The sequence below is a fragment of the Cydia strobilella genome, chromosome 13, assembly GCF_947568885.1.
Source record: "Cydia strobilella chromosome 13, ilCydStro3.1, whole genome shotgun sequence".
Taxonomy (NCBI): domain Eukaryota; kingdom Metazoa; phylum Arthropoda; class Insecta; order Lepidoptera; family Tortricidae; genus Cydia; species Cydia strobilella.
The window spans coordinates 12,128,032-12,144,498 of NC_086053.1; the positions used below are offsets into that span (position 1 = coordinate 12,128,032).

Here is a 16,467-nt window from a genome sequence, read left to right on the forward strand (position 1 = left end):
TCCGCCGTCCGCCGGTAGCACACACTTATCAACACTTCCACTTGTCGGTTTGTTTTGTCAGGGTATACCAAACAAGGACCTAGTCCTTAGTTTCCAAGCCGCTCGTCTTAGTAATCTGGACACTAATTCCTTGTTATTAATTAAGTAGACTAATTTAAGCACATTATCAGCGCGGTCTTCTTGAAACAGTCGCTGTTACCTATGTTTAATCTACCCTAGCTTATTTGATAAGGAGCTTTGTACGATAAATATATACGTCGGCACATCATGCCGCTTTGTTATTTATAGAATACTTAAATTAACATTAGGTAAGTACTAAGTACATTCCTCTTTTATTGAACACAGAACTTTTGAAAACAGAAGATATCGTGGTTGCAGAAGCAACACTAAGTTGTTTCGGATTTACAATTGTTATTTGCCAACGTCTTTCAAATAATCCCTTATATGTCCCTAGCCTCACATATGTCTTAATGAGTTCGTTGCGACTACAATGAGGCGGTATACTTCATACAAACACTGAATGCCATTATAGTATGAATGCGTGCTCCTGCGCTCTCGTACCAGATTTAATCGCTTTGTGCGCGCCGCCGATCAAACAAAATAAGAAAGGACTGAGAATTGCCATTCTCGCATTGTGGTGTTTCGATACGGATATGTATTAGAACATATTGATTCGGAAAAAAACAATAGGTCAATTCAATTGGAAATCCCAGGTTTCTTTCTTTCTTACAAGTGCCTATACGCACTCCTACCTATATACTCCGTCCTGCCTAAGTATTATCCCAAAAAAGATGCCTATTGGGTTGCCTGCAAGTAGTTTAGCAAAAAAGTCAGATGTCATTTTTAAAAGCTGTTACATGAATAGTTATTTTCGTCATCTTTATTAAAATATCACACTTCATATGTATTCATGAGCCAACATCGGCAAGCCGCAGTCTCTACCGTAAATGGAAGCTCCTCAATAATGTCATGAACCTACCTCCCGATAAAGATGATCAAGGTACATATGGCAAGTTCTTGTGATGAATTGCCTCTTTGAGGCAAGTCAGGCAAGCTAATGACCAGCCGGAGAAATGGGAATGAGGACTCGGTTGAAAAAACGAAAATACCTCGATAGATTGCGTGCCGATATAGGAGCGGTCGCCGCGCCGTGTTTGTAATGTTAACTATGGGCCGTTTTTTGTGTAGGAAAGTCATGTTATAGTCAGTATCGAAGGGCTAGGCTAGGCTCGTAAGCTTTATTAAAAGGTTTCTTGCTAGATAGAGCCAATGGCGAAGTAAAGAAAAATGCGTAAGTATCGTCCGGTCCTAAATAAATACATTCCTTTTTCCTTGTAGGTATGCGGTAGTTAGCTAAATCCAACTCGTTATTCGTCGAGTATCTTATATAAGTCGTTTAAAAAACTTTGAACTACAACGACGAATAGGTACAACTTAGAAAAGGCTATCTGAGGATGGGCATGTGTAGCATGACCGACCATTCTTTCGTCCTCAAAGTAATCCAATTTTTCTAAAACAGCTACCTTTTAGTGAGCCTTCAGTGTCCTTACCAGTGAGTTCATCAGCGTCGACGTCCCTAGTGACGAGCACGGCGGCGGCCAGCGCCGCGGGCACGCCCCACGCCGCCAGCTGCAGCAGCGACGAGTGGTCGCCGCGGCCCGTGCCGCTCGGCGGGCGCAGCACGCTCGCGCGCCACGCGCCTGCTACCACTACCCACCTGGAAAGAAAAGAAACGAAGGTTAGTAAGATAAATAAAATTCTGCAACGTTCTATCATTATTATAGACGTAGTACCTTCAATAACTATGTTTAATCAGATTATCTCTGAGCGTTTAATCCTTCTTTGCATGGTGATGGAAATTTCCATCATAACATTGTCCTATGAATTAAAGGAACTTTTGGAGGTAATTGATATTTATTTTTAAGACTGTCAACTTTCAACACTATTTTCCAATTTTTTACTTAAATTTACGCAGTATTTTAATTTATAAAAATTACATTTGTTTTACGACGAAATGTCGGAACACTTGGAAAAACCCAGAAGTTGATGATTTGGATGTTATTTTGGGCGTTTTTTTTCGGGGTTTGTAATTGTTTTATATTTAAAAACTATCATAGGTATATCACAAATAGTGTACCTTTCTGATGGTTGATTGTTCAAATATCTCTTACTGATTATTATATATTTACATAAATATAATTTAGCCTAATATGCAAATTTCGCAGTGAAAATCGATGTTATAATTTTATTACAATTTTTCCTAGTATCAGCAAACAATTATGTGACACATATATTCATTTCGGGCAAAAAGAAAAAAAACCGGCCAAGTGCGAGTCGGACTCGCGTTCCAAGGGTACATGATGTATTTTTTATGTGAAACGTGAGTGAAATGTCTTAAAAAAACCCGTAGGGGCCGGATCATAAACTAATTAAATCCGACTCACGCTTGACTCCACATTTCTAATAGGTTTTCCTGTAATCTATAGGTAAAGATCTATTTTGTGTATTTTTTTTAAATTTTAGACCCAGTAGTTTCGGAGATAAATGGGGGGGGGAATGGTAATTTTTGGCCCATTTTCTTTAATAACTTCTAAACTGTTTATCATAAAATTATAAAATATATATATTTGAGATTCTCACAATGAGCTCTTTCATTTGATATGTAACACGATATAGTTTGAAAAACTTTGTTTTTTAATTTTCTCATTTATAAGTGGCCCCCGTGTTTAAAATTCATTTGTTAACGTTACATGTCCGTCTTTGGGTCACAAACTTACATATGTATACCAAATTTCAACTTAATAGGTCCAGTAGTTTCGGAGAAAAAAGGTTGTGACAGACGGACAGACAGACAGACAGACAGACGCACGAGTGATCCTATAAGGGTTCCGTTTTTTTTCCTTTTAAGGCACGGAACCCTAAAAACATGCAAAGAAGGGTTAATTCCTTATAACCCAGGTTGTATCTTTAGCTTTAGAGCGGGGTCTTAGACTATGACTATGTACAACTGTAAAACTTTTATTGTGAGTGACCAAATATCGTTAATTCACTAGTTATAATGTACGTAGGTGTAGGTGCCTATGACATAGGTTCTTTATGCATGTTCACACTTGGACACGTTTATCAAGCACGCTAAAGTAGGTAAAGTGGCTTTTTAGGGTTCCGTACCCAAAGGGTAAAAACGGGACTCTATTACTAAGCCTCCGCTGTCCGTCTGTCACCAGGCTGTATCTCATGAACCGTGATAGCTAGACAGTTGAAATTTTCACAGATGATGTATTTCTGTTGCCGCTATAACAACAAATACTAAAAAGTACGGAACCCTTTGTGCGCGAGTCCACAGTTAATATACAGCCAAGTAACACACAGGTACGGCAAGGTACGGTATAGTGAAGATAATAACATTGCAATTGCACTGGGTATTTTTTTGTCTTATCCATATTGTAGACAAGGTGGCTTGGCTACACCTAACCATTTACTTAATAAGCTTTTGAGTTTGTACTGGGAAACTAATAATCGACATTTGCAGAAAGCGGACAATCATTCCTTCAGTCATTCTTGTTTTCTTGTTGCAAGGGATACTTATTAGCACATTACAACATTAAGAAATCGATATGACTGGCATTTAAGTATTAGGTAAATATCATAATTTATCAACTATCACGCTAAGGTAAATTGCCAGCAACACCAACTTTAATTTCAATTCATCACGAACCATAACTGCATTTTCAAATTAAAGAACATAATACGACTACCGACGGGGTGATGGCTTCTTGTTAACGCAATTAAACAGTCAATAAACGAGTACCTTGCAAACAATCAGCTGTAATGTAAAGGCAGGTGTACTCATAACGAAATTGCTATAGCATTACCTTACCCCGGTATCAAGACTTAATTGGGGGACACAGTCTATGTGTATCCACACGGCAAATGGCACGAGAATCGTTTACAAATTGTTGTTAAGAAATACTAGAGTTGGTCTATTTACGTAAACAAATAAAGACTATGAGACAGTAGCGCATGATAACGATCGTCCGGTCTTTTATGTTCCGCAATAAATTACATTGATCGCCGGTGTTAACTAGTTTGATTGTCTCGGCCAGGTTCTTGCACCAGCGTCGGCTTTAAATTGATCCCCGTAAAACCTTGTTGAACTTAGCTGCGTAAATTATAGCCCATGTCAGTCACCCCTTACTTAGCTTGTTAAAAGTTAAAACCTCTGACAGGTAAATCCAGCCCACGAACAAGAAAGGTGTCGCCCCAGACCAGACCAGCGTAAGATAAGCCCGCCGCGATCAGAAACGCTAAGTCCAATGTATACTATAGGTTGGTTTCAAAGGATGCGCAGAGACCTTAGAAAGCCGGTGCCGAGCTCCGCAGTGGCGTGAAGGTACACTTGAACAAACAAGGGACCCTATTTCTATTTGAACAGAACCGAAAGTGGCGATAGTCCAAACACGACTGTTTGCTCGGCCGCTCGCATGTTTGATCCGGCCTCCGCCACTAACACATGTTGGCCAACATTTTACTAATGTTTGTACGATTTGCATTGTGATAATTAGGTGCTGGTTCTTTGAAGGAGGCGCAATTATGTGTGGAGAGGAGAGGTGAGAGCGTGTGATTCGTAACCATAATTTGAAAGGCAAATGTATTTCAAAGATTATAGGAAACGGTACTTTAGCGTCGAGTTTCTGGAAACATGTGACTTGAAAACGACGAAATAAAACACTACTATGCTATTAGGAAACCAAATTAGTTTAATCTGTTCATAAGACCGGTAAACGCAAAGTTGCAAATATTATTACGGTCGAGGCGCGAACAGAACAGACAGACGCTTTTAAAGCGCTTTTATTTTCCTTTTAAAGTGGCAACATGTCGAGGATCAAGTGGCCATTAAACGATAACGTTATCTTGTGAAGAATAATGATCGGTTTCGCATTCTACATCAACACTGGGAACCCAAAACATACCTATTTATAGTTAAATTAATTTCAGATCAATGAAATATTCCATATCATCTCACTGAATGGCTATTACATTTCAAGTGATTCACTTAACCTACATTAGGATATACAAACATATCATTATCATTTGCATTTAATTACAAACAAAGTCCTCACTGAATAGACAAGACATTGCCTTGGGCTCAATGCACTGGTATCTAGTTACCGCGCCCATTACGCAATTTATCTATGGTATCATGATTTTTAGGACCATGTCCATGTAGGTAAAGACGTATTCATAATTCGCGAACATAGAGACAGGCCGGAACACAGGGATTTCGTCGACTCGAATTTAAAACATGTGCGCGAAAAACATTCTTGACTCATGCTAACCCAAATACCCAAATAAAATAAATCAACAAGATGTGTCTAAACTTTTTCACGCTAAAAGCGGCTGGGTGATGGGCCACACACACAGCTATTACAATCGTCTTCTTATTTCAAATGCGGCTCGTAAACGTCAACGTGCAGCCCCAAGCTCGCACCTTCGACCTTTTGCGCTGTCAGCTGCGGAGATAATCCACGGAAGATTAACTCCAACTATGCCCGTAATGTTCGGCCGGTATAATTATATTTGCAATAGTTTTTACTGCTTCTTGCAAACGACTTTTCGCTAAGTTTGTGCCGGCATTTATGGCGTTCAACTGTCATTTTGTTAACTCAACCTCAACGCAGTTAGGTCGCCTGGATATTTGGGCGTTGTTCAGGAAACGCAAATTACCAGGTAAAGGGATTGAAAATGGCCACCGTCAGCAAAATTAGGGAGTGTAGCTCGTTGCCTCCAATCGTAACAATATATAAAACCTAACTTCCCTGAACTATTTATTTAGGTGAATGCACCCATTTATTGCCTTACACGGACGCTATTCTGGTCCCGCCTTAAATGTCTGCGCGGCAGAATATATTTTATGTCCTGGAGTAAATTCGAATGCGTAAAATACGTTCGTGTTGCAGGAAGTGTATTCCAGATTATTCAGCATTATGATATATGGTTGCTGGATCGCTTCCGCTACGTAGTGATCGGTGCAATTTTTCATTATACTATTTATAATGCATCCTGTTATAAATATCACGATACAAGCTATAATAATCGTAAAATATTTTGATGTTATCCGGTATAAATCTATGTTACTTATGGCAAGGAAAGTTTCAATCGCATCGTTGAAATGGATGTTTTATTTTTCGCATCCTAATGATGCATTAAAATGTTGTCTTTGGGCAAATCAGCAGGACAAATAAATATATTTATATAGGTATGTATAGAAGACATGTTAAATGGACGAGGATTCCAAAATAAAATGTTGGATGAAAGGCCGTCAGATCTTTCAGTCAATCAAGTCCTCGTTTCCAGTGCTTTAATCCTATCACTATCACACAAACTTTCGACTAAACCGAACTAGTGTAAGTGCGATTTCTAAATAAGTTACCTATATTTGATTTCGAGGTTACAATTAAACTGGCATGACTAAAGCGAACGCTTAGGCTTGGATAGCGTTTAGAATACGTTTCATGCGTCGTTGCCGTCGTTGGTAGTGTTATCATTTCGCAGACGCGGATAATTTAGGTCTCGGGAGCGGGAGATCCAGTTTATCATGAACTGGTGATCCATAAGCTGTACATGATCGTAGAGTGCATAATATATTGGTTATTCTGAGATGTCAACTCTCGTACTCGGTAAGCAGTATTCATTCACTGCTAAGTCCATGCGTGTGCGCGCGCCGGTGATGCATGCTGCCGAAGGGACGGCTATTTCGGGAGCTCGTAAAATCGATTAGGTATCCGTCCGAATCGTGTACGACGCTTGACGAGACGACATACAGGCTGGTTTCCAGCGTCACGCATTATTTGAGATTTTTGTGCCACAAATCATGTCTTGAAATCTTGAAGGATATATATATATGTGTTAAAAAAGAGTCAAGACTTCAGGGAAATAATATGACACGCTTTTGTGGATAAGCAAAATGATGTATTTTTCTCTAAACATAAAAAACGTTGTATGACACGATAGATTAGCCAAGTGCACCTTTGTAACAAAACTGAGTAGGCAGCAAAGTTGTTGCAGATTTTATTTAGTCCTGTGCGATTGCGAATTGCTATATCTTCCTATGGAATGGCATTAAGTAGATCCACTATTACTATACAGACATACATACGCAAGTATAGCACCTACTCGTAATCCCATGGCAGTCTCACCCTATATTAGGAGTACTTGCGCGCACGCATCGGACGAAACAGGATGCACTATTTCTGTTATGCGCCGCTCTGACAGAGATCTGTGTTTGTTATTAATGTGCCGATTCTAATATTATATTAGGCATAACACATACACGTATGACTAGACGTAAATACAGCACAATATTTTACATGGTGACTGAAATTAAAATTTAAAGCCCGTCTACGCTAATTTCGGTAATAAGATCAGAATCAGGAATAAGATGTTATGTGACATGGACATGAGGACATCGTATTTTGTCTTTTAATTGGTTCACTGACTATCCGTCCGCCGGACGATATCGATAAATATCGATATCGGCCTGTCAGTTGTTCGGAATTGTCAAATTTTTGTTCTAATAACGGCCAGGCCGATATCGTCCGGCGGACTGATAGTCAGTGGGCCCCTTTAGGGCTTTAGTTTTGATAAGTTTAATTAGGTAATGATAATGACTGCAGCATCGTTAAAATACTCACGCGTCCCTTTTTTTAAACATCGTTTATGGGCTTACTTACATAAATTGCGAGAAATATCGCAACCAACTGTCTTTACCAATTTGGAAAATACAAAGTAGCAGACTGCAGTTGCGCCACACATATTTCTGATTTTACATAACATTTTGGTCCGTTTTAATTATCGATTTATCATCGGAGCATCGTTCGGGGACTCGGTTTATTCTCATTTTGTACCGGGCACTCACTAAAGAGTAGTCCTTAAGATGAACTGATTAACGCGTAATCAGAGGTCAAACATACCTGGTTCCCTTGAAGTGATTGATACGAGTTATGAGAATAACAGGCTGAACAGGCTCAGTAGAAGGAAAGATTGATGTGGTGCCGAAGCTCAAGATTGGACGTGTTACATGTTGTATCGTCGGTCAGTTCGATCAGCTCATATGACGGATGATGCGAAGGGAATAATTGATTGGAAGCCGACGTTTAAATAAAACTTGTTTAACAAACTGCATTAATAAACGTACGGTTTTGAAATTATCTTCCTTAATATTGACGTGTCTATTTTAAGAGCTAACGAGGCAACGCATAACCCATAAATAATAAATGCTTGTATATTTTGAAAATAAAATACCTACCTACAACCATAATAAATTATACGCCCTTCTATTTACAGTTGAGTTCCAGTTAAAAATAGCAAAAGCATTCGTTCTGTATCGTTAAGTCATCAGAAGTTAACCGAATTAATTGTCCGCCTCATTGTGTTTCCTTTGAACTGATAAATATTGATCGCTCAGTACTGGGAAGCGGCTAGTGCATGGAACCAGTTACAGAACACATTCCAGTAGCTGTTCAAGCAGTCGCACCATAACGTCCAGTTTTTATGTGACCTGAAGATACATCCATGTATCCACCATGACCACACCTATATATAGAGTGTTGGAGTTGGTTTATTGCGGTCTTCGCAAATTCTTAGATTAGTTTTAAGGGCGGCTTTTCCATGCAATTTCTCAGCTTAACTGCCCACCGGTCTCCGAAGCGTTAGCTGAGGATGCAAACGGTTAAATAAAGGCTCCGAGAGTCAATTGGTTGGTACGTCTCCCTGATAGGATTAGCAAGTAGGTATTCGCAGCATTTATAGGACCTATCTCGGCCACAAATTCTACAACGCGCTGCCTCGATAACTATTTTATTGGTTTGTCCGAGGCAAACGGTCGCTTGCGGTCGTTATCAAACGCAATATCACCAGAGCTCGTTATAGCAACTTTCAGCGTCTTTTATGGATAGCTGCGGTGGGAGTGGAATGGGTCGGGCTGGTTTATTTTGTGCTGGCAAATTGCGAACACTCTGGGGTGCAATCATCTCGCGTTACAAACGACTTGAGCATGCTCAGTGGGATGGTATAGTATGGTGGAAGGTTTTCAATCGCCTTCACCTAGGATGGAGATTTTAAAATTTGACGCCTAGAAATGCGCTTGTTGGTAAAAATAAATACTAAAGTATAAAAAAAAATTGGAGCACATTTGTAGCTTGTAACCATATTATAGCAAAATGATTATACAGTGTACATCTTTATAGGAACTACTTATACTCTTTTTTTCCTATCTCTAAGGTACTGAAGTATTCTAAGCAGGTAGAACATATTTACCACTTCTTACATTAAATTATTTCACATCAAATTTTCACAAATCTAGGTATATGTATGTAGGTAACAAAAATACGTTCAGAAAAATATACTACGGCAAGCGAATTTTTTAATAAGGTATTATTTTAATGTTAGTCAGAAGTTAGTCAGTATTAACTTTATAACAATTACTTTTAATTCAATTAGTAAACTTTATCTCCATGAGAGCCCGCAACTATAATTCCCCCCGACCGCCTAACAACGCTTAAATTGTATCTAGCGATTATACGACGTTATCTGCGAAACCGATACAGCGCTTGTTACATCTTTTTGCTCCCATTTGTAAGGCTTGTATTGTAGCCACAATTTACATAATACAAGTCGCCTAACGAAGCAAGCTTCGTGCATACAAAGTGTACAAACTATGCCATTTATCTCGCGGCATTGTTGTTTGGTTTGGTTATTCTAGTTCAGATTCAGAGTAAACGAGATGCTAATAGGTACTGGTTTTACTGTATTTTTAGGTACTAATGTTTTAAACTGACAGATGTCTATTTCACTTGTGTGTTCCTGGAGTAACTTATTGCGTATTTTGTTTGAATGTACAAGTACTTGTATGTTCTATAGACTTGGACCACGCTAAGTTTTCATGCCAACAAGTTGAAATAAGTTCTACGTCAAGTATGGAGAGTTTCTAGGGATATGGATTACCTATGCATTCTTACTGCCAAGTTTGTGCAAGTTAGGCTGGTCAGATTTATCAATAAAATGAAATGCCAGACTGACTTTTTGGTTGTCAGGTTGCAGCATAGTTGCAAAAGTAAATAGTACCTAGTAGTATATTCCTATCTGCCAACTATGGGGATAAGTATTAGGTATGTCTTTTGGGTTATACTCGTATTATGATAATTTAGAATAGAAAAAAGTCGTCTAAATTTTTTTCTAGAGATTCCGGCCTTCGCCACCGGTGGACTTGGTTTTTTTTTCTTTAGTGTAGGTAATATAAGTAATTTATCTAGGGTGCCTATGTACCTACATAATTTAACATTTCCCAATTAGGCATATTCGCGGATGTGTCCGTCTTATTAAATCCGCTCGCCGGTTAGCGATCAAGCTAATGGCAGCTCCCGCTGGTAATTTAAAGGATATCATTCCAACCACGGACGAGCAAACACTGTCAAACCATTATAAGTTTTATTACGCAAAGTTGTTAGGGTACTCCAGGTCTCGTTATAATGGCTGACGAGTAAACTCACAACAACGCGCAACGCTTGGGTTACACGGCGAGCAACGAGCGAGATTGATGGGCTTCCTTCCAGGGTAAGCTATAATGCTAATGAGCGGATCTACTCGTACCTTAGGACTCAATCTTTTTAAGCACCGGATATTCCATTAAAAAGGTAGGGATAGCCTCCTATTTTGCGCATGGTAAGCTAGTTTGCCAGATTATTAAAAATAAATATACTAGGCAGAGTCGATCCAAGCTAACTCTGCATGGCATTAGCAGTGACAAAGTATGACACTGTCATACTTAATGTTAATTTTTTATGAAAATATGACGTTAATAATGATATTCCCTCAGACACATGAAACGGTTTGATGGTCTTAATTTGAATATTTTTCAACTTATTTTAATAATTTGCAGTTAAAATTAATAACATCAGGTTTATTGATTTATTGCATATCCTGTTTGGAAAGTCAAATTGGGTTTGTATCAAACAAAACAAAAGTACCTAATAGATGTTGTAGCTTAGTTAAAAAGCCAAGACCTAACATAACAAAGTAGTATTTCCAAAACAAACAGTAGTACTGTAGGTTGTCAATGGCGGCAAAACAAACTGCCTCGTTAAAAACCGAACGACGTGTTTTAAATAAAAACTTTCACAACGCATTATGAAAAGTCGTAATAACTAGATGCACGCTACAAACGGTCCGACTGAATGACAGCCGATCCGATCAAATTGAAGCTATTGTGGGCAGAGTTATTTTAAAGAGGTTTTCGAAAGCCACGAAGCAGAATGCTTCATATAAGACTCCGCATTGGGATCAAATACCAAGAGTGCGGTCTGTGCGGTAACCACACAGGCGATCTCATACCTTCAAATACTACTCAGGTCGCAAGAGTCGCAACACTCGCAACTCACACAATTAGTACATGTACTTTTTATTTACTCCTGAACTAAAAAGTTGACATTTATAGACGCTCTTTTACAACAAAGTATCAAAAGTCATACCTCTCGAACATGATATGATTACCTACAAACGATTACGTACCACGCCTACATAATAGTTTATTCCTGAAACTACATTTTATGATATTTAGAATTATCATACAAGGGTCGTAAACTCGAACGTAACCGATATAAGTGGTTACGTTTTCATACTAAAATCATAATCACTCTCCGCTGAGCGTTATATTCACAGAGTGCAACTTGCGAAAGATTGGAATAGTTCTCGGAAATTTTCATAGGAAATTATGGAAACTTTCATTTTAGAAACGAAAAATTTCGATCCCCATGCAAAAATGTGAAAAGTTTCCGAAATTCTTAAATGTGGAGTTGTCCCAATTTTGCAAACTTTAATATTTATATTAAAGGACATTATCACACAAATTAATTGACTACTCAGTAAGCTCAATAAGTCTTGTGTTGTGGGTACTTGGACAACAATATGTGTAATATATAATTTTTTAAACTTTCCGATGGTACATTAGTAGTTACATTATATATAATATGCTTCGTCTACTCTTACTGTATATTTGTGTAAGTGATCTGTACCACGGGAAGTCAGAGTCAGCATGAAACGTTTAGAGCAACAACATTACAGTCCTATTTCGTGAAGGGCAGGACGCGCAAGCGCATGTGAGAGGGCCTACCGCGAACCACGTTCGACGTGTTGCTTCCCTGTTACACTTACGTACGAATTTACAAGTGCGACAGAGAGGCAACACGTCGAACGTAGTTCGCGGTAGGCCCTCTGAACATAGTTTGATACGACTCGAGACTTGTTAACGTCGAGGGTCCTAGATTCAAGAATGTTTGATGTACTCGAAGGCCCAGACAAGTAAATAATAAATACTGGTAAGTAAGGACCAGTAGTAGACTTAACCACAGATTAATAAATAGTGGCTTAACACAGGAGCGCCGGGACAGTGTCTATCTCGTGCACGAGATAGACCACACGTATTTTTAATTACACAGCGATTGTTTTTTGTTTTAGGATTGTTTCGATTCATAGAGTTGCCATCCTCATTATTTGTATTATAAACACGTGATGGGCTTCTAACGCAGCGTAGGAGTGTAACGGGTATTTATTATTATTATTTCATATAGTATGCCATTGTGTCGTCATGTATTATGGGCTAGATGCCTGAAATATACGTTTTTTTTTTTGTTGTAGCCGTAGCTTGAACCAATACTTGCCGGCTGAAATGGACGTACTGGAAAATAAAATAACCGCTGGGCGCTGCCACAAACCGAGAGAGAGAGAGAGCACGATAACTATAACGAGCAATTGTCTCGCTCTCGCATGAGACCACAGATAAGAAATGATAGTCTGTTACGAATAATCGAAAGGTAATTTAGGCGAACAACACGCAAACGCGATGCGAAGCGATGCGGCGCGGGATGAATCAATCCTTTGATACCTATAGAAGTGTCCTACGTGGGCGGTCTCGTTGCGAACGCGAATGCCGTGGGCCCGCCGCGCCGCTTCGCTTCGCGTTCGCGAGTTGTTCGCTACGTAAGACGCTGCGTTAGACAACAATGTAGATAGACTGACGTTGATAAAATAATTTATCGTCTATTTATTTATCGTATGGCAATTACACACTGATTAAATTTACATTTACAATTAAAATATACAATTCCGCAAATATAAACTCGCGTTTTTTTGTCTGTGCTTTCCACCGACTTGGAAGTATATATATAGTAAGGCCGCGGCTGCGCCATATTTTACGCAGCACTTGGCGTTTAGACTTCGCGTAGGTTGACAGACTTCAGTCTTTATTATTCTCAGTCTCTGTGTTCACGTTGTTCGTTATTGAAGTGGCCGGCGCGCCGTGTTTTCGATCGGTTCGAGGGTGATTAACTTTTGACGGGTGCCGGCAATGCCGCTTGTTATCGCTATAGGCATGTAAATCATTGCTGTCACAACAATTTATAAGAGTCACACGTACCTAGCCGCTGCCATACAATCCAAGTTACGCTTTGTTTTAAAACGAGATTATGAAATTTGACATGCACATTTAAGAGGAATGGAAGCGTCCCCATACACACGTAGTCCCCATTTCCCTCTCTGGAGAAAATGTATTTAAACGATTGAATGAATTCCATTCATAATTTCTCCATGCAATTTCAATTTCGGACCTCACTGTACCTATATTAACCATTAGCATAGCTATGCCCCGTCGTTCTAGGTTTTCGATTTTTTGAGTATAGTAAATTGTAAGAATACCTAAATAAATTTTATATGCCGGTCTTCCCCACATTAACTTAAAGGGGCCCACTGATTACCAGTCCGCCAGACGATATCGGCCTGTCAGTTGTTCGGAACTGTCAAATTTTTGTTCTAACTGATGACATCGTCCGGCGGACTGGTAATCAGTCAAAACTTAGCCTTACGGATGCTTTTTTTTTTACACCACAGCACTGCACAGACAAGTTCCGTTTAAATACATCCAATTGACTATCAAAATACGACGATCACCGCTATTAAACTTATCGATTCAGGGACATTCGATCGAACGATCCCCGTACCTCGGAATACCGCTTTTTTCTTTCGCTCGTTATTTTTGTAGCGCGGCGCGGGAGCATTGCCTCCAAACAAGATACTGGTTACCAACACTGCAGGGTGGATTTTGGGAATTTGATTTGTGCACAATTTTTTTAAAGATTATATTATGTACATAGATCGGTCCAGGGTGCAGTCTTTGGAACGTAGATGGAGAGAATTATACGCTAGTTCTAATTTTATAAGATACACGGGCAATGGTTAAGATTTTTGAGATTTGTTAGAATTTTTTATTTCATTCAACTGTTCATGCGTTGTAGGATTGTAGGAATGGCAGACTGCTAATATTGAGCGTTTGCTCTTTTAAGTTCTAGCCGGTTTAAGATGTATAACTAGGTACATATATCTACATTTTTTAAAGTAAAACATTGCAAAAGAAGCTCTTTACATTGTTATTAATATAGGTAAATAGGTATGGCAAAAATGGCCGAACATTGCACATGCATATATGGAATGCATTTCAAGTATATAGCCATGATATCAGAGACCGCATAGGCAGCCTATACGCTGTTTTCCACCAGACCATACAAAAAAGAAAAACTGTAGCAACGATCAGCATTTCTAAAGTAAAAGCTTAACGTCAGATTATCCCGCGTGTAGAATGGTGTCAGTAGTGCGGGAGCGGAACGGCAGATTGTTGCTAGTGCTGCGAGAGTGGGACGAAGGATGCAGAGGCGCGCGCGCAGGTGTGAACGGGACACGCGCGGAACATACCTCACTAGCCTGGAGCGGTGCTCAAACTTTACACAAGGCTCTGAAGGCTTGTAGGGGATATTGGTACTCGTAGATCTATAGAATTAACCGATTAAAGAAAATCTAACAAAATACATTAATAACTGCGCAAGCAGGACAACAAGTCAGGATTTACTTATGAGTCTTCTGACAGTTTTTCACATTTGATTCTGATACATTATAAATTTGTAAGATTGGTCAATTGGCGCCATATAATGGCAAGCTGTAGAAATAAATCTTGAATGGCCGGTTATTAAATACTTTTGTATCTTATACCTTTAAACGAGCAATTCTTGTATATATTTGTCTTGTATTTCGGGTTTCGGGGATCTCGGAAACGGCTCTAACGATTTCGATGAAATTTGCTACATGGGGGTTTTTCGGGGACGAAAAATCGATCTGGCGAGGTCTTGTCTCTGGGAAAAGCAAAGCCCGGTCTCCCATATATTGACATAATATAATAGTACATTTCGATGCTAGTGCGGAAAGTATGTCATACTTCACGAGTACCGAGTTATCTTGCCACGAGCCGTAGGCTAAAAATAAGAAAAGCTACAAGCATAGAGTAACTTATACTAGAGAGGTACTGTCATAGTAAATTTTGTAACCCCAGTAAATTCACTGCCGTCTGTCGACACACTTTAAAACTAAAATTGAAGATTTGTAAAAATACGATAAAATGTATTTAAATATAGATAAATGATTTTTTTATTTGCATTAATTATTTTGATAATTTTGACCCATGTTCTTTCACTGATATGCGTTAAAATTGTTAAATAACAAACGAAACCGTCAACGCCATCTATACGACTGTAGGCCAAAACTAGTAGCGCCCTCTGAACGAGAATCAAATTTTCTTGATTTTTGAGGCACGTTTTTTCCTTAGACTGTATCCATCTATTACGGAGTTATATCTGGCAACAAGTAAGGAATGGAATTCGAAAATTTTATATTATTAATTCTGTGACACTGACTGACATCATTGACATTGACATCATGAAGAGGTGTTTTTCTAGCTTTTATTCGACTAGAATAGATTTTGTTATTATTATTGAACCCCATTCAATAAAAGATTTTTTTTCAAATGCATGTTCTATAAGATAGAAACAATTGTAAATATTAAAACATTGTACTATTATTACCTAAATATCGTTATTTACGATTATTTGTGTATCGTATATATTTATAAAAACAATATCGAATGTTGCCTTTGGAAACTTAAAACATTCTTGCAGTAAGAAAATACGCCTCTTCTTTGACAGGCGTTCCGTTCCATTCAGACAACTTATTAAGAACGGTTTTTCAACATTAAAAAATAAACGTGTTACTTATAATACTTATAATGATGAAGAGGTAAGTAATAAAATATGAAATATGCATATTTTTCGTATTCTTACATTAACAGTAGGTTTTTATGTTGATTACGACGTTTAAAGGAAACTAATATTAACACTAATCAATAAGTAGTCATGAATTGGAACAAGTAAAAATTTAAAAAAATTGGAAAAGTAAAAAGCACTAGTTCGCCAAAACCAACTTTCCGCACGCTAAACAGCCACGAAAAGTAGCACTTTTTGAGCAACTGTATTAAAAAAAAGTTTGAGAACCACATCAGAGCGTGAGCTTTTCCTTCGCTTCTCGTTAAGAGCTTTT

At 38.6% G+C, this 16,467-nt stretch overlaps 1 protein-coding gene across 1 annotated transcript in view; it reads right to left on the minus strand.

The window, feature by feature from the left end:
- LOC134746791 (frizzled-4) overlaps positions 1 to 16,467 on the minus strand; it is a 42,482-nt gene that overhangs the window by 2,854 nt on the left and 23,161 nt on the right. Inside the window, exon 2 of the mRNA XM_063681333.1 lies at positions 1,551 to 1,717. Coding sequence (XP_063537403.1) covers positions 1,551 to 1,717 — 167 coding nt within the window. The remainder of the gene's footprint in view (positions 1 to 1,550; positions 1,718 to 16,467) is intronic.